Genomic DNA, 24,922 nt, shown 5'->3' with positions numbered 1-24,922 from the left:
CATTTTTTGTTGTTGTCAGAACTTTTGATGATGTCTACTCAAGCGTATTTAAATAGACGAACATTATTATTACATGACGGCGTTTGGTGTAAGCAACGACTAAAGTGACGGAAAAAAATGTTACGAAACAATAAGTTTGATTTGGAAGCTACGGTAAAATAGCTCCAGCCGAATTTAGAGAAAAACATGAGCTATTTCAATTGAAATGCAAATTTAAACGATGAACTCGACTTTGATTCGGACCCGCGTCTAGTCTTTTTCATTCATCAAAAAGGTATATGCACAATCGATTGCGTCTACATCATCATTGAACACGGATTAATCGGTCTAGAAAAGTATTGTCTTTTTTTCTCTCCTTCAAATTGATGCTTTATCATTGTTTACATACTGTTCTGACAATGGTCTTTGAGTTGTCATCACTACAGCATAAAACAGTCGTATTATGTGTGCTAAAATGTCATTCACCCGGATTAAACAGCACGAAATGCGAACTTTTTTCAGTCGTCGTTTGTCATATCGATACGTCTGGGGAATGTAATACATTTATTTCGTTTGACAAAGATGAGAGTACGATAAATGTTGACTACAAAGTTATTAAAGAACAAAATCCTTCTCGCTACTCCAAGTGAAGGAGAAAGAGAGAAAAAATATAATTTTTCATTTTGTGTAATGGAAAAGAAAATCGCGAAATATTTTTGTGTCGCGCTTTTTCATTCGCGAAAAACATGAATTCAAACATTTTAACTCAATTTCTGTTCATTTCAATGGAAAAAAAAGTTTTCATCTTCATCATTATAATTTTTTGTTGCTGTTGTTTGTTGATCAGAATGAGCTGTGTAAAAGAGTTCTTTACTCGCACCGATAACATCAGATGAAATATCCAGCAAACGATATAGCATGCGGTTTTTTCGGTATTCGGTTGTGGTTGTTGCTTGATTCAGAGCCAATTTACCGGATTATGATAGCTGAATTAAGAGTTTGTTGAATCGACATAAAAGAAAGCTTTAGATAAGCTTCAATTGTCGTACAAAGGATCTTTTCTTATTCGTTGTCGCAACCAACAAAAAAAGCATAGCACATGCACATGTAATATATTTTCTGTAAACGCATACATTCCAAATCCGATGGTTTTCCTTCAAATTAATGATAAACCGAACACAAACATTGACGCTCTATATTTTTTCGGTTTGCAAGTGTAAAAGATAATGAGTATGGTTTGAAGAGTTAAAATCCATCTCAAAAAATGAAATAACGTTGTACAACACACAAATTGGATGCTTATCATCATCGTAGTTGTCAACAATGATGAAAATTATGAGTTGATGAGTGTATTTTTTCGTGTTTATATCTCTTTCGATGTAATCAGGATAAAATATCTGTCTGCACCTCAGAATCATGACCGAAAACCACAATTGCTCCAACAGTCTCTCGCATGAGGGCACCCAAAATCATGGACGATGTCAGACAGCAAACGCTATAATTCAAACTGTTCACTTTTTTCTCTCTCCTCAAATGAATCCATTCGCATCTTGTGGTTTTGCACACAAATTATTATTTGCCACAATTCTCGAAATGAATTATGGTTGAGTCGCGTCGTTTCGTTTTCTCTTTAATCTTTTTGAGTGGTTGTCTGTTTGACGAAGCGTGCTCGATGGTGAAAAACAACTGCTTATTTCTGTGTGCTGTTTTGCTTTAACACCGAAATTCAAATTACAACGTACATGGCATTTGGTGCGTTTTAATTCAGTTTATTTAAATTCTTCATTAAGCAAGCGAGTGCATTTACTACATTCGGATTCATTACGACAAACATGGAATTTATTGCATATTTAATCAGTTCCTATTTGCAATTGTGATAACTGCATTTGTTTGTTCAAACGTTAATTCAATTTTGTAATCGTCGTTTTCATTACCATTCAGGCTCATTGAAATTGAATTAAAACGACAAAAAAACACACACATTTCTCCGGATCATGTGTTTTTTTTTCTGCGGCGCTCTATCTCTTCGTGTGTTTATGCGTTTGTAATTAATGACGTTTCACATGCACTCGAGGCTGATGCAAAGAAGTTTGTATAAAAAGTGAGCCTTTTATGTGTTTGCCTCTCTCACTCGCATTGAAATCCACATTTGAGTTATATAGACGTGTCACTCAGTGTACAAGGTTCTTTAATCAACTCACAACGCAGCAAAAATGAGAGCAAATATTTGTCACATCGTTGTTATCAATAGTTGAAATAACAAAAAAGAATTTTGTATGGTTGCAAAATTAAGTACGCCAGATAGAGGATTGCATTTATCACACTCTCATATGTGAATGTAGAAGAGGGAATCGGCGAAAGGGTAACACCAAATATATATATGACGTATTCGCTTGAATTGATAATCGTTTATTTTTATACATTTTCATTTGTTTTTTTTTGTTTTTGCTTTAATTTGTGAAATTATGAGTGAACAAAAAAACAAACCACATTGTTAAAAAAACAGTTACGTTCAACGACTCTTACTGCGACGCAAAAATGTCGGTCCGGATTTCGTTTTGAAAAATGTTGCTGCAAACATCGAATTTGTGTTATAAAATTGATTTCGGTTGTCTTGTCACTCTGTTTCTTTTCCATTCCATTTCACTTGATGAATGACACAAATTTTACATACAACCATTTCAAGCACATTATCGCCCGTTAAGTCATCTCGACTCAAGAACATGCTCAACTTTGTGTTTTGAGAATACACTCATTTTGCGTTTGCCACTTAAATTTGATTTGTGTGCGGTTTTGAGTGTGTTCATGTGTGTCGTATATGATCTCTTATCGTTTGTACGAAAGACAAATGATATGAGTCAAAATATTCGATGTGAAAATGTTTGAATCATTTCGCTCGCTGAATTGTGCTTTCATCAAAATTCAAACACAGACACACACACTCACAAAACCGCCATTGTTGAGAAGTTCTAATGAATTTTGTACACAAACGGAATGTCAATTGAGTTCAGAAGCAAAATGACTTTCTGGCAACTGATTTTCTGTTCTGCATGTGGTTCTCATTTATATATCGATCTGTGGCTCGACCACATAATAGTTGTTTGCGAACTTTACTTTATTTTAAGACAAAAACCAACATTTTCAGAACAAATTCTCTCGCCGCCCGTCCTCTCTCTCTCCAGCTCTCTGTGTATAATTTATAAAGTCTCTTAAGTATATATCCACTCATTTTGAAATTGCACGTAAAATTTTAACAGTAATAACTCTGTTTCGCATATGTTTTGAATTGTCGACTGATCTATTTTGCGCACAAAGAAAAAACAACGAAGAGAAACGGCAAACCAACAATCAAACACACAAAAGTTGGCTACTATAAAAAAGCGTATTTATGTCCACATGATATACTTCGACTCTATCATTTTTGTTGGAGCCCATAATAAAAATAAAACGCAATAAATTCCGATAAACATACAATGTTTTAATGGCCTATTCCGTACGGTGGTACATTTCTAAAGGTCAGTATTCTACAGTACAATTCAGTGTACAACAAAATGGGATATTAAACATTAACCGCTTTTGATAGGATTTATACTCTGTGTTTACGAATGACGAACGTGGCATTTATAAATTTATTTTGAGCCTTGATTTTTCGGTGGAGCATTTCTCTCACACTCACTTTTTCTCTTCGTGTGAAATGTTAATTTCACTAGATGATTCAAGTTAAAAAAAAGAGAGTTGTAGTGAAGATGTACGGCACATTTGATGTGTTCGTGTAGCTTAATGCATAAACTCATTTTGGCTTTCAATCTTTCGGGGATAATCCGGAATTTTATGTGCAATGTCACGAACAGCTTTCTCTAGCGAAAGCGCAAAAGAGAAGCACCATTATCAGTTGATTTTTAACAGATAACACACAATATAATCCCTTAAATGGATGCATTTATCACATGTTGGAGAAGAGGGTGCACGTTGGGGATCATAATTTGAATTAAAATGTGCCGAGTGCGAAAAAGGTAAAACCCAGGAATACAGGAAAACCGTAAAATTTTTCAATGGATGTAATAAAATGCATTCTCATTTAGATAAAAGGCCGACCATAGTGCAATTATAATCCAGATTCCTTATATTTATCTTCTACACAAACAACGGCGATGTTGAGTGCATAGTTTTTGGTCTGCGGTTTTGGTATGGCAATTTTCTCTATTGCGAAGCACCAAATCGACTTCGATCCGAAATGCACATACACCACTGACTTTTATTGTGTGCAATGTGGAATTGCTTGAATTCGTAGCCAAGGTACATGGAGAGATAAATGTTGGAATACTATCATTTAGATATTTCCGTTTCGTTTTTAATGACTTTGTGTGCCTGGCCATGGTAAACATTGGAATTAAGTAATGTTACTATACTCAGAGGTTGTTATTACTCTTTCGTTTCAATTTTTTGCCTTGCGAAATTCTACAGCAATAGAACCAGAGAGAGAACAAGAGAAAAAAGGGAAGGGGGAAAGGTAGAGAGATAAAGAGCGATTTGAATCAGGCATGCGGTAGAATATCGGGAGGCAATGAAGTGCAAATAAACATACGGCGCACAACGTATTCCAACGATGGGCTTTTGTGTATATGAACAAATGGCGCATCACATATTTAAGCTGCCAACTGAAATTCTTTGTGTGTAATAATGTGTTTGGTCGTTTCGTCAGAGTCTATTTTTTACGCAGCAATTCACCAGTGCCATCAGACAAAGCGACGTGTATACGAAGAATGCACGCAATTTATTTGTACAAATGAATATCGAAATGCAAATGGCTCACTCTCGTTGCACATGAAATACATCAGTTGCACAAAGACTGTATAAACAATGCGAGTTTTAAAATAAAAAATCGGGTCATTCACATCGATTGAGAATTTTATGTTTGTCCAAGTATGCTGTCCTCGTCGACGATGTCGTTTGTTTGGTCGAATCCCGAATCAGTCTTTGCAAAATATGTTGCTTTGCACTTGTTGTATTGTGTTTTATTTTACCACAAGTTCACATCTCTATTCTCAGCACGGTTGGCTGTTGTTATTGTTTGTTTTTTCGGTCGTTATTACTGTTCCTTGTAAATACTGATAAACAAACCGTTTTATATTTCGCTTGACTTTTGTTCGCATTTTCTCTGATTGTTTGTTATTTATAATTTCGCACACATGAATAACATTTGACTCTTGTTCACCATTCAACTAATCTGCCCCAGAAAATGCAGCCATAAAATTCATTCAACTGAATTGGTATGTTGGTTTCTTTACATTCAAATTTTCGGCGTTGGCCATTGTTTTGTTAACGCTTTTTTTTGGCAGCCATACAGACAACGAATGCCAATTTCGATTGCAAGCACACAAACAAAAACCGAAATTTATCTACATTTTCGCATGGATTCTTTTGCGCGCACACACATTCGGGCAGATTTTATTTATTGGTGTAAGAGCGTACGCTGTTGTTTATTTTGTTACTGACATCAAACACACTCTGTGTGTGAAACAGATGCATGGATATCTGTAAATATTTATTACACATTTCATTTTTTATGACAATTTAAAGAACAAAAGTTCTTCGTTTATTGTTTTTTGAAAATGGATGACAATTACATTGTAATTTAAATGAAGATTTTTTATGAATTGTTTGACGAAAATGAACAAACATTTTTATGTCGGCCGCGTGGAGTGAGAGCCGAAGAAAACAAAGAGTCTCGCATAAGTGTAAGTTGATAAGGTGGCACAATGGAATGATCAACATAACGAACCTCTATTCAAAATTTAGTTGATATTTTTATTCAAGATCGATGTGAAGGTTCAGCTAAAATGGCACCGACCGAAAATAGACCAACTCTTCAAAAATGTCATCTGCAAATGAATTCACCATTGAGTTTTTTTTTTCGAGACGATGCGCCTTTTGTGCTTTTGACAGTCGCAATTTAAAGCAACCGTTTCATTAAAATTGGCAAACAAATCATTTAGCTCCGCTTGAAGCGCAAAAAAGGGCAAAGAAAATCAGATACACCAAGAAAGAGAGGGAAGAGAGAGGAGAGTTCTTGTGTTCGAGACAGTATGGTATTATCTCAAATTATGATAATCAAGCCCATCAAAAGCGATAGTGAACAAAACTGAATAACAATTTATCGTCGACCATGTGACGACGGTCACGCGAAAGGAGGAAAACAAAATATAACGCAAAAAACAAACAAAATTGTAAATCAGTAAATGGATATGGCAAACAAATTGCAATGGCATATCTCGCGCACGCTTCCACTGAATCAATTGTGTGTGAATGACAGGGCTGTAATTTTCACTCTGTCAGTGCACGCACACAGTAGTGTGCACACTCACATTCTATGTGCGTCGCACACAATGCTTGTATTTTGAAGGTGCACGCACACTTAGTCACAAGTTTGACATTTTTGGCGGTTGGCAAATTTGTAACTAAGTGTGCGTGCACATTCAAAATACAAGCATTGTGTGCGACGCACATAGAATGTGAGTGTGCACACTACTGTGTGCGTGCACTGACAGAGTGAAAGTTACAGCCCTGGTGAATGAGTGTATTTGAAAAGACTTACTAAATCAAAATTCCAACATTTGCAATTCCAATGCGAAAAGAAATGTGATGAACCGAAAAAAAAAACAAATTTACGTCATAACATTCTATTCTTGTGCACGCTTCGTGACACACACACTTAGCAAATTATTTTTTTTTTTCCTTTTGTGCTTGTGTTCACTCCAAAAGAGCAATTCAAATCAAATGCTTGAATCTATGTCAATTTAAAGAATTTGCGTATTTGATGTTGAATAAAAAAAAGAGCACAATCGTTTGCCATCGTTCCGTTGCGCGAATGTCAATCAATTTCTTGAAAACGTTTTTGATCCATGTATCAAATGACCTGCAAACGAAATTCAATTTAGCCATTTCACTGAACCAATTCCCACATTTCGTTTATTTTTCAGTTGCAAACGAGGTGTTTGATGAATGCAAATGTGTTTATATTGAAAATAAGCATCATGTTGATCATGTGCGCATGCATATCATTCCATATTATAATGTTTAACTTTCTATTAAAATTGAGAGAGCTCAATTGAATCTATTTATCACGAAGTTTGCGATTACAATTTGTGCGAAACGTGTGTGTGAGTGTGTGACTTGGAAAATTATGTGAAGATTTAATTATATGCGATGAATTGTCAATTGAATTGTTGTCGCTGCTCGAACGTTGTTCAGATGTATACAATGCGTACGCCAATTTTCTAGACTCTTGTTATTGTTTGATACATCCATTCGACATGTGATATGCGAAATGCGACAACAACGACGACGACCAAGGCATATGACGCAATGAACATATATATTCATTACAAATTGCTACACTAATTTGGGTTAATAGAGCGAATACAAAGACATTTTCGTCGCATTTAACATGGTTGTGAGTGTGTACAATATACACTATAAAATAATCTCTTAAACTGTGAAACAAACATTGTATTCAGCATCTTTCGAGTGTGCAAGTGTGCGTTCGAGTATGTTTGAGTATGATCAAAATCACACTCAAATATTTATTATGATTTATTTGCCATAGAAAATCGAATATGTCGTTTCAATCCAAATTGGTTTTCTTAAAACAGCCAAGAACGAAGAATCTCAACGATTTGTACTCAGATTCAGCGATGTTGCATGGAAACAGCGACCAAATTGAACAAACTAGAGATATTACTAAAATGAAATTATTTCCGTTTTTGTCTAGGATGCATGGAACATTGTTGTGAAAGCATTGATTTTTTTTATAGACAATTTTCCATCATTTTGGTGAAATCGTACATTATCCGATTGTTGTGTTGCTATGCCACTCTTTTATGTTGTTTTCAATTTAATATCTTTCTTGCAATTGACAGTCAATATTATATATTTTTAGCTTCTTTTTCATCTGTGTACACGTTTTGCAGGAAAAAAACCAAAAATTCATTAAACCAGTGAACGTTAATTGCGTTGTATTTCAAGAAGATCTCAACGAAAGACATAAAGCGTACATAAGTTTTCCTTATTTTAGAAAAAAACCTCGTTTTCATTCACTTCAAAAAAATAATAAAAAAGAAATTGTTGGATATTTCCTCGAAATCTGGTTAATAAAATAAATTGCCATTCAACGGCTTTTTCTGCTTCGCTGCACAATTGTGTGCTGGAGTCGTTTATAAGTCGAATGGTATCAATCGTAGTGAGGCAGCAGTAGATGTGACGATAATAATGTTGAATTGCATCAGCAATGAAAATAAATGATATGTATGCTTACCATAATCCTTTCTAGCCCATAAATGTCGGTTCGACATATGCGTGCTACCGAATGTTTGACCCATTTTATCTGATTCTCTGTTCCTCGATGTCTACAATGATCCGCTGTTTTATTCGTCGATTTAGTCGAGTATCTCTACCGAAATACTCACTCGAGATAACGTCGTTTGTCTTTCAGTTGCGATATCGCACGTAAGATATTTCAATTTTAGTGGTACTAATTCACTCTTGCACACTTTTAATAATAAATGCTTCTGTTACTCGTACTTTTCTGTACAATTCGTTAGTTGTTGTATGTGTCGAGTGTAATTGTGATAGCAGCGGCAAAACAGATTGTGACGCAAATCGGCCACACACCAAATTTAATTCCGAAAAGGTGTATCCGTCTTATGGATTATCAAATATAAATAAATCACTGCATGTGCGTGTTTTTGTTTATCTGCAGCTTTTTGTACCGTTTTGTCTAGTTTTTTGTTTGTTTCTCTTGGAGCGGCGATGTGATAATTTTCTATTATTCATAAAATAGCAAATTGGTTTTTATTGTTATGGAATTTTTTAAGAAGTCTGTTTACAAGAAAATGGCATTAGTGATTCATTTTGTGGCAACAACAACAGCAGCAGCAGAGGTAGGTGGTCGTGTTTGGCACTTGATCCAAATCTTTTTCTATTTATTTGCGAGAATTCTACTAATTGGCTCCATATCCACCAAGGTAATTGATCAAAATTTTCCTACTCAATTAACCTCGTCATTTTCTATATCCATGGAAAATCAGTAGGTCCAAAAGAGTAGGCAAAAGAGTGGTAACATTCGTTTTATAGGTGTAGCTTGTACAGGTGGCAACATTGTATTATTAACGACAAATTATTTTCTCATTCTGATTTTTATTTCACTGAGTTGAGTTTTTCCCCATAAAATTGGCATTTTCAACCATTGAACAATAAAAAAAATTTGTTGTTAACTCATAGATTTCCTTCAATAAACATCTGAATAGTCGTCATCAAGCCAATATGATTGACAAAGTCAATGGCATATACACATTGCAAGTACATTGAAAACAAAACAAGGAAATTTCGTGCAGACACAATATTTTTCGTGTTGTTTGTTTCTAATCGTGAATGTTGAAAGAAGGTGCATGAACAATGTGTACAATAATAACGTTGGCGTCAGAATATTAAATCGAAATTAATTCGATGTATGTGTGCGCTGAAAGTCATTCCGATTGTTTTGCATTGCTGCTCATATTTTGAGTGCTAAACATACTTCCGAAACGGTATAAATAAGCAAACGAACACCGAGAAGTCAGCCATTATGTGCTGAATTGTTCGCTTATGAGACAAAGCAATTCATTTGCTTCGATTATCGATTTGCAAATAAAGTCAAGCTTAAACACATATGCCAAGTGTTTATTTTATCCACTTTGTAATACAGAAATGAATTGAGAAGCACATTGTCACATTAGACACAACATTTTGTTCTCTTGTGTGCTATTAAATTAATTAACCATTTTTTCTTTGTTTTAAAACAAGAAGTAATGCCGACGTTTTTGTTCCTCACATTTGCGGGTTGTGCGTCTGTATTTTTGTTATTACGTTAAACTTGACCTCGACAATTTTGAACTCACAACGGACGCAAAATGTTGAAGATAAACAGTCCCAAGTGCAAAGTAGCCACAGATTTTTTTCATGTGTATCCGTCTAAGCTGTTTAGAACAGGTGTGTTAATTAGAATGCATCACTTTACTTAAGTATCGCAAGCATGACGTTTTTTTCATCAAATTTTTCGGACTGTGTAAATTAATTCGCATTATGGCGCCGTGTTTCAGACGCAATAATAAATTGTTAAACGCAATTTACGGTTTTCAATGCCGTGATATCAACAGCGAACTAGGAAAGTGCTAACAGAATATTATTTTCTTCCTTCTGAATTCAATAATGTGCTAATTTTAATAAAAGTGTGATGATGGTGATCAAAGTTAAATAAAACGCTGATCGTTTACTTCGTGCGGCATTTGAATTAATTGTCACTTGCTTGCTTTTACTATTTTTTTTTTAAAGGCAGCTTTCGGTGATTTGTGCATGACATGTGTTTGTAAATGGCGTTGCTATTGTTTGCAAATGACAAATCCGTAATAATTTTATGTTTCGTGCGCGTGTATGATGTATGAAGTGCACGTAATTATAAATGAGAAACAGGTTATCTTAGCCGCACAGATCATTTCACGAGCACAAACAACGTCAATTTTACGGAATAAACGCCAATCAAATGCACCGAAAAAAATATGCATGCACAATATCTCAAGTATCCAGATAAAATAATTTAAAAATAGCGCACATCAAATCGATTCCATTTAGAATGACCGAACAAAGAGCCAATTGCGTTTTTCCCTTTTGACACCGCTTAGCAATGGCAATTGCTGCTTCTAGGAATAGATAAAAAATTGCATTCACATTTAATGTGCTTTTATTTTGTCTTTGAACGAAATCAAGTAAAAGAGGTGTGTGTGAGAGAGATAGAAAGAGAAAATAGAAGAGCACTTGCAAACGATATAAAGTTGTTTGACTCGTTTGGAAGAGTTCGTTTAGTGCCATTCGGCTCTGGCTTTGACTGCATCGAATCGTATATGCAACTTCTTGTTTCGCCCCGATCACAAGCGCATATCGAGTGCACAGAGAAAAGCAAAATAAAAGTAGTAAAAAAAAACTAGTTTTCGATTTTGTTTGTTCCAAGCAAATCCACCGTTGAAACTCTAGAAGTGAAAAACGGTGTGCACCAGTTGAAAATCAATTGGATACGACTGGTGTAGAAAACTCAAATCATGCAATGAAAAACGGTTCGTTGATCTGTTTCGCTAGATTGAACGATTCAGTCTTCACCTCATTCGTTGATGTGATTCTCGCTAAAAACTCTTAAAATCATTGGTTAATATCTCTCGTCTGTGCTATGTGCAATTGACTTTTAATTCGAATACTCTTTTTTTTCATTTGTTTCGTACGTGCAAAACCAATCGTGCAATTAAAACGATAGAATAATTGCATAGCGTCATAAGCACATACACACTCATATATAACATGCATAAACACTTCCTAAAGAAGTGAAAATACCGTCAAGATTACGCTATCACTTTTGCAGAAAATTGCAAGTTTCTCTCTCGCTCGCAATTTTTGATTGTGATCTGAAGCTGTTATATGCGCGTTAGATATTTATCACACACTGCACTTTTGCATGTGAGAAAAACAAAGCAGATAGCTGCGACTTTCACTCTGCATTGCAACAAAGATGAGCCAAATGGGTGTTTTTAAAAGCAATAACACCGATAAGCACCGTATTCTCGCGCGACTCTTTTTTTTTGTTATTTAACGAAATTACTGGCGAGGAGAAACAAGAGAAAAATGAAGAATTGAATGCAAAAACACAGTGCAAATAAAAAAAACGGCAACAAACAGATAGAATTCGGTAAAACAAAGGCTTTTACAAGCAATACCCCGAGCAAAATTTAACAAGTGAAAATTAAACACAGCGAAGTTTGCAAAAGTATACAAACGAGATACGGCGAGAAAGATAGAAAACACTAGCAGGCCGAATTGTGAAAAAAAAATATAGACGATGAAAAAATGTAAACAAATGGCTTGACGAGGAAGATAAAAAGCGGCAACCATGTAAACAATCATTTTAATGTAAGAAATTTTTTTCATTATTGTTGCTAATATATCACAAACAATTGAAGTGTTCTCTCGCAAGAGATCCGCATGTGTGTGTGTAGATAGTGTGTACGGCGGAATCGAGTAAATGAGCAATAACAGTCATATAATGAGAAAGTACAAGAAACTGATGTGCGTAGTCTGCTGCATGTTTTTCTTGTTCAATGCGCTCTTCTTCGTTCTTTTTACTATCGCAAGGCGTTGATGATGTTCTTTTTATGTCTTTTTCTCTCACACGGCCTGTGATGTGCGTTTTTCTCTTTCTAAAGTGCAATAAAGTTAAGAGCATCTTTACTTGAGCAGGCACTAAAAATCGTTTGTACGTTTCTACGTCTTTTTCTTGTTTGTTTGTTTAAAATTAAATTTGATATAATTTTAGTTGTGTGGCCTTGAATCGTACGATCGACACAATGAATTAGCGCATATTTACACACACAGCGATCACTAGATTGCAATGATAATAGATCGTCGATTTAAAACTCGTCGACTGTTTAGTGCTATTCGTTTAATCTTTAATGTGCGTGTTTGGAGCGCAGTTTTGCAATTTTGTTCGTTTTTCCATTTCAGTGTAAAAATAGTCGAATAGAATTAATGAACTCGAAAACAAGATTGATTTAGTGCTATTCATATCTCAATGTATATTTCATGGGTTATGGTTATTATAGATTGTTACTTTTCGGGAGCTATCATTTCAAAGCGAGACGAAATAATAACAATAAAGAAATCAGCACAGAAAAATATTGACCTAAAATACTATTGTATTTGCTCTCGAAGCTAATGCTCCAGTGAATCGTGCCTGTGTGAGTCGATCATAAAGAAGGGAAATATTCATGATGATTCACGATTCGGGTAATTACACTGTGTATTCAAATGAAATATGCTAAACAAAATAAAAAAAGTACAACAATAATCGCTTTTTTTATTGGCCGATGAAGTCAAGACCGTCTAGTCATTTCTGCGAAACCGTAAACATTTAATTGAAGACCTATTTCGGTATTCTATTTTTCAATTTAAAATTACACGACAGAATTAGGTAGATATACTGACATGTACATAGGCCATTTTGGAGCAAGTGTTTTTTTTTTGTTAATAAAACAGCTGAAGCCGCGCGGTTTGTGATGAATTTCGATTTCAATTTGGAATTTGTCGGTGTTGTTTAGTTATTCTATTAGTAGAAGCAATAGCATCGAATGTTTATTATATATATGACAAGTGTAAATTCCAAATTTATTAATTGATTAGATAAATGGTGCAAAAACAAAGAGAAGCCCACCAATACAAAACATGATCGTGAAAAGTTCGCCATCGACCGAAAAATAATAACGACTATCGAGTGTGTATGTGTGTTGATTGCTGATTCGATTGAAACCATTCGATTGAATATTCATTGCACACACATTCGATTTGTGATCAGTATTCATATGTTAAAATGTGCGCTATTCTTATTGATATTCTTCTTCTTTTTTTGCAAATGATGGACGTGGTTTGTTTATCAATTACGACTTTATTAAAATGACACAATAGCTTGCACTGTAACAATGATAACAACCACCATTTTTGTACTATTATTTCGATTTTGTTTTCGTTTTTGCACAAAGGCCGATTACATTTTTTTTACATTTAGCAACAATATAATATTTTGTTGTTTTTTCGTGTCATACGGTCGTCAATTTTATGGCGCACTGCCATATATTTTCTGATGGAATTATAAATAATTCATCAGATATAAATCGAAAACAAAAAATTCATATTGCAAAATTACTGTTTACATTTTGAATCCCATTTTGAAAATAGCGAGGGAGGTTTTCGAACCTCCATTTTTTTTTCTCTGTGTGGTTCTTTTTTTATCTCACTATCTTGTAATACGTGTACAAAATTCTCGCCAATATATTTATATGGAAAAATATAAACAATCCGTTCGAGTTAATCCATAAATAAATTCCATATGAAAAGAAGATTTTCTCTGTCTGGATGTGTGCATCATCCGCGTGTGAAATGTAAATTCAATTTCTTTTTGGTTCAAACTCGTTGAAAACTCTATCAAATGAGGATTTCTCTCACACACTCTATTCCTCTTGGTCTCTCTCTCTATCGTCGTATCTTGAAATTTTAAGTGCGCTTGCAGCAATATCCGCGATGTTGTTTCTGTTTTTCACCTGACAACAGCACAAAATTTTGCATATTTGTGTGATTTATTTTAATGCAACTGAGAACCCGTACATGAATCATACAACGGCGGAATACGGTTGAACACTCTATGCAACGGAAATCAGATAGAGAGAGCCATACACAGACGTAAGAGAGAGAGAGAGAGAGAGAGAGAAAGAAAATACACGACTGAGAATCGATTCGCTCAAACAACGAAATTTCTATGCAAAAACACAAACGAACGATAAACTGCTGAAGTAGATTTTACTGACTTTGGTTATAAGTTTTCTTCCTGGATGATAATAAAAAAAAGTGAAACATTGAGAAGATGATTCAACGCATATTCGTGTAGGTGATGCATTGGGGTTTTCATCAGTTTGGAATGATCTCAAAACTCATAAAATAGGTAAACGATTTCAGTCGGTTTACGTTGCTCCCACCCTTCCACTCTTTTTGCCATACATTTTGCTATTCGCCTATTTTCATTCGTTGATATTCACGAACTTATTTTTTCTCTCTTTCTTTTATATAATACAATTTAATGTTATTCCGTGCCAATTTTTCTCTCTCTCTAGAGAAACGTTTGCATTGTTTGTTGCCAAAAATTCGTAGGCTTGAATAAGTAAAAAAAAACGATTCGAGAGAACAAAAAACGAACGAGTTGATACAATAAACTCTTGATCTTATTCAAAATGCAATGTTATCATAATTTTTATTTTCTCAAATACTCTCAAGTGTAAATTCGTGCGACTTGAAAATGCGAAAAAATGCGGCATGATCGAAAATGCCGGATATCTTCTAAGCTGACTTGGTGTAAAATAGTCTCTGCCTCTAATTGAGATCAAGTCGACATGCAATCATTTTTTTTTTCATCATCACCGTTGTCGTTGTCGAAGTCGTTGCTGCTGTTGCTGTTGCCATTACATTTAATACGGTTTTTTCTTTATATTCATTACGAAATGCTTACCTCTTGTCTGTTTCGATGTCGTTTACACGCAACACCTTATAACATCATAAACACTCTTCAAAAAGATCCACTTTTATTGTTTAACTCACTTTTTGAGAAAATTTCTCAAACAAAAATTTGCTCATAATTTTTTCTTCGAAAAACGTTGACAAAGTAGAATGGCAAAATGCATTTACTAAAAACAAGTGGATTTCTGATTAGTTAATATGCCAAGCCAATTTTCGATATCTATATAAATATATATATAATTATCTCGCACTGAATTTGAGTTGAAAGAGTACGCAAAATAATATACAACGCAAATGATGTTTGTCGTTCGCTTGGTTTAAACTTTCTGGTGTGTCTGTCGCACAAAGACTGGTGAGATACTAGAAAAACTAGGTATATTTTGAATGCATACAACGGAGAAACGAACGAACGAACGAAAAGAGTGAATGTTTATGAGTGAGCGTGGCTGTGTTTGTGTGTATGTGCGATTCAGTGATTGTACGAATGGTTGTGCGCAACGAGCCAACAGTTCAGACTGCTATTGTGTATTAGCAAGGCGATGGAGCTGAACCATAATGTTATCGTTGTATCGGTGCGCATTACACATTGGAGGCACTGGGATGTATTTTGATTACCGACAATCACAACTACACACTAGATATACAGTTGCTATAGAAATATCAAGCTCTCTGTATGTGTAAGAGTTGATTTGAATCTTTTTATTTTTATTCTCTCTTACTCGGCGTTACGTATCTGTAGCGAAGCAAACACACAAATAGATAGTTGCGTGTGTTTGTGCTCGGCATTGTGTACCTTGCAACATCGTCAACGGGTACATAGCAGCTGACTTAATGAATCGGAGCGAAGTGCATCAGCATGCGCTTATGTGTCGTTCGTATTTGCTTTTTTTGTGTCTGGCTTTCAACATTCAACTATTGTTGATAACTTTTGTTGTATGATGTGTGCTGTATGCCCTTTGTATTTTGTGGTTCACCATTCTGTGTGAGATCGATTAAGTATCAAACTATTTTCTTCAGTATTTTCTTTTTTTTTTGGCTGTTTATCGAAAACCTTTTCAATTCAATCCTTGTTTTCATTCTCGTGATGAACTCACACGCATAGCGGACTTCATCACACATGCTGAAATACTGTGTTGCATTTTGACGCATCAAAACGAATCATAAATTTTCATATGTAATTGACGATTAACGAGCGAACAAAAACCGGTATTTCAAACGGCTTGAACAAAGGCACACAGAGAACGATGTAGCGCGCGCGCTTGCGATGCAACTCAATGAGGTTTATTTCTGTTTGGCATCCCACAAAGTACACTTTATGACAGTTTTTTTTTGTTGTTGGCGTCGTTGTTGTTGTTCCTTTTTCAAGTTGTTTTTGATGATGTTAAACAACGTTTGTTTATGTTGATGATATATCTTTCTATCGGATGCGGATTCTTTTGACTCAGCTTCTATCGATTTTATTTTTGTTGTCAGACTAAATCATTCATACCATTTCAAAATTGAGATCGTTTACACGAATCAACCAGCACAAATATGTACATTTTGGATATTGATACTTATTTCAAAACTCCGGCGTGTCTGTTTGAATCGACTTCTTAAAAAGCATCTGAACATTTTGCAAACACGTTATGAAAGAAGGCAAAAAATATAGAACAGGCAATTGCACTTTGTCTTTTTTGTACCGTACAACTATTTGTCAGTTGTCTAACGAGAGAAACTCGAATAAAATGAAACCCCCCCCACCGCACACCCGTTATTGCAAAATGAACGACAGATTGCTCGTTGCGTCTATTCGATGGTGGTGGCCCATGTGCACGAACGTGATGGCGATAGAATATGCAAGAAAAAGCAGGCTGCACATGACCCGTTTGTTGATATATCATTCCACACTCAACACATGCACTTTTTCTCGCTTCACTTACTACGCCGAGTTTTTTGCACTCTTCGGTGCGCGCAAAATAAATATGCTTTTTTTTTCTTGTTACATTCGTAATTCTATTTGATCAATTGCATTTGTCAGCCCGTTTAAAATGCACATAAACCTAGACATAAACATTTTTCGCTTTTTTCCCCTTTGTAAACACGAGAGAACTACATGGCAGAAATTTAACACACTCATTTTCGCTTCTCTGAATGGAAATCATATTGTTAGATATACTTTTTTACATTGTTTTTCCTTTCTCTCTCTCTTTCCTTTTTTCTCTCTCCCTTTTTTACTTTCTGTTTTATTTTCCAAAGTAATGAAACTGTGGATGCAATTAAAAAAAGTGGAGTTTGAGCAAACAAGTAATTTCAATAATTAATTTATGTAAGCAATTGTGATGATGATTTCCATTGGTCGTAACATTTCTTCTTCATCATCTTTTTTATTCATTCAACGTTGACCCATTTCTTGAGGCATATTATCATGTATAAAATGATGCATCTATTTTAACCAATTGGCCAGGCCAATGATTTTGTAAGCAAAGCAATTGATGACTATCATTGTACATTAGAGTTGGAAGTCTTAATTACAGTCTCAAATCAAGAGCGATAGAAAGAGAGAGTTGATTGTTTGTTTAATATTTGAAAACCGCAGCTTCCCCACAAGCTATGTCCGCTATGTGCGGAATGGGGAATCAGTACAACTGGCGTTTTCTCAGCGTTATTTATGGAAAATGCCAATTACGATAAAATGTAACCATAAAATAAGTTCGTTGAAAAATCAATTGAAATCGAATTAAGTGGGTAAGCATTTCTGTTAAAATATTCATTTAATGGTTGTTTCGTTGAATATTCCGGCGATACCGATACATTTGATCGGAGCGAAATTTACTCTAGAGTCGAAGTCTAGTTCTCCAGTTTTCTTATCACATCGCAACCGAAATTATCTGCTAGACGAATACCAAAGTTTATTGAAATTTTCTAAGAATGTTTGTGGAAATGTTATTGAAATGCCTTCGGTGTATTTCCATCGAAATGCTATAAAATGATATTGTATTTGGTTAGGATGCATGAGAATTGATGTTTTTGGAATTTTGGGGTTTTGCGTAACTAGCAATCTCATCGCACATATAAATAAACTAATGGACAAATCGACCGAAGAATGTAATTTAATTATAAATAAATTGTGTAATAAAGCCGACTAGATGTGTAATGGAATTTTCCGTTTTCGTTGTTTCAATATCACAACTAATTTCGAGATTTTTCTCGTTCCCTTTGACCGGCTTCGAAATAAACACACAGGTCTACGCCATCATGTAAGAACACAAAATCATACATCTACAACTATATATCAAATGTCGAAACTAAAACTCTCAACTGATTCATGTCACCGTATCAAAGTTTAAGTTTATTTGTTTTCCTTTTTATTCGTTTGATTATGCGTCACTTGCTCGTATATGGTAAATACACACAACAATTAAGTGGAATATACTTGGTTCAGGCTTTTTTTTCTCAACTCTATCGCTCTTTTACTCGCATATTACTTCTCTCTACATCTTATATCGTTGAGCATCGTCGTTTTTATAGCTTGTTTTGTGGGTCTATGAAAATGTTCTAGTTTTTCGACGATACAATTTGTGTCATTTTGTTCGAATTTCAAAAGACTGCAGCAGCGCCTTCATCATTACAATTTATATCAATCGGCATAGCAAACGGGAGAGATGGAGCCAGACAAAGGAGAATAAATACGCTCGAGAAGAAGAAACACTAAAGTCGAATAGAATATTTACACAGTGGGAAAAAAAAAGAATCAAACGAAATTATAATGACGATGGCGTCGAACATCGACGACAATGCTGAGAACGACAACGGTGACAAAGTTACTCTGGTAAAAATGTCTACCGTTTATATGATTTTTTTCTTGTTCGAAATGAAGAGAGCACATCGGAGACAATATTACTGTCGTTCATATTCAGTATACGAAATAAACTTGAGTCTAGTGCTTGTCGCATTGCCTGAACAATATTTCATTTATACGTGGGACAATGTGACCAAAGATAAAAGCGAACAGAACCACTTTATCCACACGTAAGAAGAGATGACATAATAGTTGCATCGAGTGAGAGTTACTTGTGTGTGTGTTTTTTTCTACATTTTGCCTCCAGAACGAGACCAACTTCAATCAGATAAAAACAGATCTTAGAACATGACTCGCACATTAAAACCAATCCAATGAAACAGGCAACAATTAAAACGATGCTTTTATTTACACAACTCTCGACTCGTTTCGCTCTATATGCACATTTCTTTTTTTCTCGTTCCATTCTACATGCACACGAATGCATCACACTTTGTTTAGATAAACATATACAGGCAGCCATCAGTTAGTCTCTATGTCCCTTCATTCAACAATCCATTTTATCAATGTAAAAAGATAGAAATATCAACAAACTGTCCATCGTTTGGCATAAAGTGCATTTATGAAGTCGTTGCCTGTTTAAATTGTTGTTGTTTATACAGTTCGGTCAATGGAAAAACGAAACGTTTGAAAAAATCGTTCCTTTTTTATCTATTTTTGTTGCATTTGAAATGGAACTATGTACATATGTGCAATGTTCGTTTTATGCTGATGTTGTGTGCTATCATTAGGCTTAATAAAATCATGTCAACGGAAAATTCCCCCACTGTCAGATGACTTTCAATCAGCTTTGTTACTTTTTATGCTCATACATTGAATATGTCACCAAATGAAATATTTAGAACTGGCTTGGAAACAGCGTAGCAGACGCACGCCGCTACAGAGATGGAGTGGAAAGAGCATAATTCCCTGTTTTTTTTTGCCTGACGAAAAAGACGGCGGTTTTCAAATCCTATTAGAAAGTATTTACTCGACGATTTTCGGGTGAAGAACGAATCTTCTTTCATTTTCTATAGATCTTTGCCATTTTTCATAGCATAGCAACAAGATCACTAGGGTGTTTCCTCTGTGGCATTCAATGTATCATTGACGATATCGATTACCGCATAAAAACCGTGAAATGTGAATTACGTTTCTATCACAACAATATGCCAACAAAGTTTTTGTATAAGCGTAAGCTTGCTTTTATTAGCTTTGTCAGAAAGTTTTTTCATGTTAGTGTAGACGAACATATCTACAATCATCAAAATTGTTCACATCCATGTTATTTGTTTTTGTTTATGTTTCCAAATATCAATAGAGATACAACGCAATTATAAAATGGATAGGCAAAGTGCGTTCACTTGTTACGGCTTCGGCGACAATGTCAATGTAACGTATGTTTATCTTTTCTTCTTTCTCTTTTACTCTCGTCTTCTCGTGATGTGGATTTATCTCCCCATTCAATTTTGCACAAAAACCCATTATACAAACAGATGCACAAACTGTTCATTTGAAAGTTGACACTTGGCAATCGGCACACACACAAATCCGAAGAAAAATGTCAACAACTGATGTGCAAAGTCATGTTTTCAGATCGTACATAATTTTCGCTCGTGTATGCCGTTCTTAATTTAGCTCGAAGCGCAACGTTTTCAAGAAACTTCGTAGCTTTTCGATTTGGTCGGGTTTTTTTAAAAAATAAAATGAAAACTGTGTCATTCACCTTTTTCCTAACTATGTAATAAAGAAGGAATATGTATGTATCCACTGTTTTGGTGCACCCATAATTAATTCGTTGAATTCATTAATATGCTTCTACTGCGTGCCTTTGTTATTATTCCCCTTTTATCTTTCTCACTTGCTCGCACTACTTTTTTTCTCGCCTTTTGGTTGTTGCATTCTGTGTATGTGTGAATGAACGAAACACTCAACAGCAGACAGTTTATTCAACTTTGAAATGTTCTGTCTCTCTCCCTTTCAGCAAATTAAAACATTATTAAAAAGACCCGTAAGAAGAAACACTATTATATTGGATTAATTATGACTGTGTCGTTTTCATTAAATTTTACATTGAGAATAAACACATGAACAAGACAAAAGACTAATTTAGATTCTCTCCCGTTTTCAACAAAGCAGATTTTGAATTTCACATAACTGCAATGGCCTTTGACGAAACTAAATCGAAATAGAAAAAGATGCATGTCGGAAATTAAATCCTGGCATTGTGTTTTCATAGTTGTTTTATGTTAAATAAACTTTTCAATAAAATCGGCATTTGCGACGCAATTCATAGTTCGCAACATTTCAATTAATTTTCTTTATCAACTTGACAGGTTTCAAATCAAACGCACAAGAAGTTAAGTAATTATTTGGAAACGAGAAACAATGCATATTTATGCGGAATAGAAAATTTCCATCGCACTTCTCTTGAAAAATATGATTCACATTTTCGGATCGTAATCTGAATGAGCTGCCATGTGATCGAGAGAGTCTATTCATATAAAAAAAACGTGTTAGTCACCACTGTCAGATTCCATTCAGTACTGTGGCAGTAATCACGTTGATAAAACTGAATCTAGCAATTATATTTTGATTATTTGTTATTATGTACACTGTACACATGTGTTTCTTTTCTTGGAAATTCCATTTAAAATTGAAAGATGTGTGTGTACTTCTATTCACGTCATCTCCGATTATATGATCACGTTCGTTCAGTGAGATTTTATCAATGGATTTTTATTTATTTTCCTTTTGATAGCCAATCGTTAAATGTAACAATGAGTTGCTATTTTTGTTCGTTCAAGTGTCAAACGAATTTGTTTTGAATGGACAAAAAATGGCCAATGTTTGAGGGCGATAAGAAGCGTCGATAAAATATGAGTGGAAAAAAAATCCTTCGATGGCATAAAATTGCAATTGGGAATTTGAGAATGGTCACACCTTTGAGATGTGCCGCTAAGGTGTTTGGTTGTGGTGATAAATCGCTTTTTAAATGAAACTTTATTTTTCTTATGTCAGCTTAGAGCGAACGAATGAACACTGGAACATTTATTAATTATTGGTTCACATTTTTTCATTCAACAAATAGAATATATTGCGTATCTATCTGTGCGCCCTGGCAAAATGGGGTGGCATTTCTTCATTCATTTTCACGTGACTGTTAATAGCGGAGTGGTTGTTTGTTTTCAATGGCTTATTGACTCGCATGACAGTGACATTGTTTTCATATATATATATCTATTTCGATGGTTTTTCTTAGCAAACGCTTTTTTTGCTATCCTTGATCCGTTCGTTCATTTGTTTACGTCTCGAAATTCGATTAATACTTGCAATGAAATTCATCTTCTTTTTTCTACATTGATTTCGATGGAATGTAAGTTTTTACACAGAAAATGATGATTTCTATGGTATTTTGTCGTTGTGGAGCGAATGAACTTTTTCAAGCAATCTAATGTACACTTTGAAGCGATAATAATCTCTTTAGTGTGGCTGCTGTTGTTTGATGGAATGACGCTTTTGACATGATTTGTCCGAAACAACAAATGACAATGTAGATAACGTATACGCACATTAAATCCAGCGAACGATGCAGAACTATTAATTAAAATTGATGAGTGCCACGCCATTGATTGACGAAAATTATTCAAGACCGTCAGTGACAATGAAAATGAGATGGATATTGATGTGAATGTGCCATAAAGTCCTATGGATTTCAATTTCGAACGATTGATATTGATATACCCATGCAAAATTCATGGCATAGACAAAAATGCTGTTATCAATATAGATGATACTTATATATATTGTAGATGGTATTTAGTCGGAACTGCCAGTTTTTCTTCGAATTACATTATGATGAAATCGAGCGATTCGTGCATATTAAAAGATTATATTTACTTGAAAATTGAAGTCGAACCAATAGAATTCAACTACAACAGACAGCTGTCGAGCCGTACCGCACGAACAAGTACATGGGAAAATGAGAGGAAAAAACAGAAAGCGGCAGGGAGAGAGAGAGAGTGTGGGAAAAGTAAAAACACGTCGAGAGAGCACACAATTTCAATGAATAATTCAATGTATCTGAAGTCCTTTTTAGCACACTCGCGTGCAATACATTGGTATTTTATTCGCATAATTCTATTTTCAGATTTGTTTTTGTTTTCCATGAGCATGATATTTGCGCTCGATATCTACTAAATGGGAATGGTATAGCTAATCCAACACATTCACCGCATAAACGAAGGACATTATGTAAATTACACAAAAGCGCGTCATATAAAATGAAGGAAAAAGCCAGAAAAGCGCCACGGAAAATAGCACGTTAGCATTTTGTGTAATGATTTTCATTTGTTTTTGTTTTTCTTTGTGTTGTATGTACTTGCAACGTGAGTGTAAAATTTAGCACCATCATCAGGCCGGCAGCATACGGCCAACATGAAATAATCACAATAATAACAGTTGCTGAATTTATGAAAACAAACGCCTGAATAATTTGTGTGAGAGAGATACGTAACAGAAATGCGAAAGTGAAAACAAAAAAAAAAAAAACAGAAAAGTAGAACAACGAAATGAAATCATGAAAATTATATTGTAATTCGTTTTGACTATGAAATTCTATGGAAATGATGATGAATCACATTATCGTTTATATGCATTCATTTCATTTATGGTTCTCTTTGTATCGCCTTGCTTGGTGGGCTGAGTACCATTTTGTTCTATTCGCGTTGATTTGCTATAGTTTCGAGACTTTGAATTCTCAGTCACATCGACCGCAGGTAAATGAAAATAAGGGGCGCGCGAGATTCGGTATTTTTCATGTGAAAAATATATATTCCTAAAGTTCAAGAAAATCTAAAGAAATTACATCATTGGGACTGTGAATAAATTCCAATTTATTTATTTGTTTTTTTAATGCTTCTTAGTTCGTCTAGCTCTCTTATTGCCTCTCTAGCTTGTCTTGGTGGTTGCTTGTGAAAAATACGACACCATCATCATCTCTCAATTTAAGCATTGTGCACGCACAGTCGCCGGCACGCACTGATAAATGACTCAATCATTTTGCAATGTTCTTTGCATTTACTTTATTCACCATCATCAGATGTTGTACATGGTCGGTTTTGTTGGTATTTCCGGTTGGCTGGCTATCACAACCATTAAATGGTGCCAGGACCGGGTCTGGTGTCATAATTTTTCGCTAAACAAAAGTGCCCACTATGGAATTGCGCTTTATTAATATTTATGTAATCGTTGAAAAAGGTATTCGACTCGAGCTGGAGTTTGAGAGCGTCAACGATGAGATATTTTAGCCAAACATTATCAACAAAATAATAACACAAGCACATTTTGATGTTGATATTATATCGCTAGCCATATCGATGTGCGTGTGTATAAGAAGAGCTGGGCGCACGCCAACAAAAGTGGCTGCAAATTATTTTCAATAAATCGAAATGTGCTTCGTACAGTAAAGTATATTTAATTTGTTTGCCATTTAATTTGCATTAATGCGACAATGAAATTCTCTATCTCATTTGCTCTCTCGTTTGAGAGAGAGATAGAATGAGCACGTCAATATATTCTCGGCGGTCATTGTAGTCGATATCGCGCTATTTGATCCGTCCAACATGTTCACAAATTTACCGTAGATGCAGCAAAAAAAGTGGTGCACACGCACCAAACATTCAATGAATGGCGAATAAAATGCACTTACCATTTAATGACCAAATACCATTATGTGAAGGCAATGATGTGGCTGTGTAAACGCGTCCTAATGCTATGGCACCAGCTGTTGCGGCCGCTATACTATCAGCATCTTGTGCCAATGTTGCTTGTTGTATCACCGCTTCGATGTTCGAACTTTGGATTTGTGGAATTGCTGAAACACGCAATGGGCAGACGCAACAGAAAAAAAACATTAGAAACAAAAAAAAGTTGTGTAAATTAAATCGGTAGCAGTAAGATTGATGGTGAGGCGTTAGTTGCAATGAT

At 35.0% G+C, this 24,922-nt stretch overlaps 1 protein-coding gene across 3 annotated transcripts in view; it reads right to left on the bottom strand.

The window, feature by feature from the left end:
• LOC116343520 (E3 ubiquitin-protein ligase znrf2) overlaps positions 1 to 24,922 on the bottom strand; it is a 40,718-nt gene that overhangs the window by 12,780 nt on the left and 3,016 nt on the right. For all 3 annotated transcript variants that reach the window (XM_031771623.1, XM_031771624.1, XM_031771625.1), the window contains exon 3: positions 24,645 to 24,809. In XM_031771623.1, the coding sequence (XP_031627483.1) occupies positions 24,645 to 24,809 (165 nt within the window). The remainder of the gene's footprint in view (positions 1 to 24,644; positions 24,810 to 24,922) is intronic.

The sequence above is a fragment of the Contarinia nasturtii genome, unplaced genomic scaffold, assembly GCF_009176525.2.
Source record: "Contarinia nasturtii isolate CC-2019 unplaced genomic scaffold, AAFC_CNas_1.1 Cnas_scaffold_1037, whole genome shotgun sequence".
NCBI classification, from domain to species: Eukaryota; Metazoa; Arthropoda; class Insecta; order Diptera; family Cecidomyiidae; genus Contarinia; species Contarinia nasturtii.
Note: the sequence above shows the minus strand (reverse complement) of the source record. Positions and strands in the feature narration are given on the sequence as shown.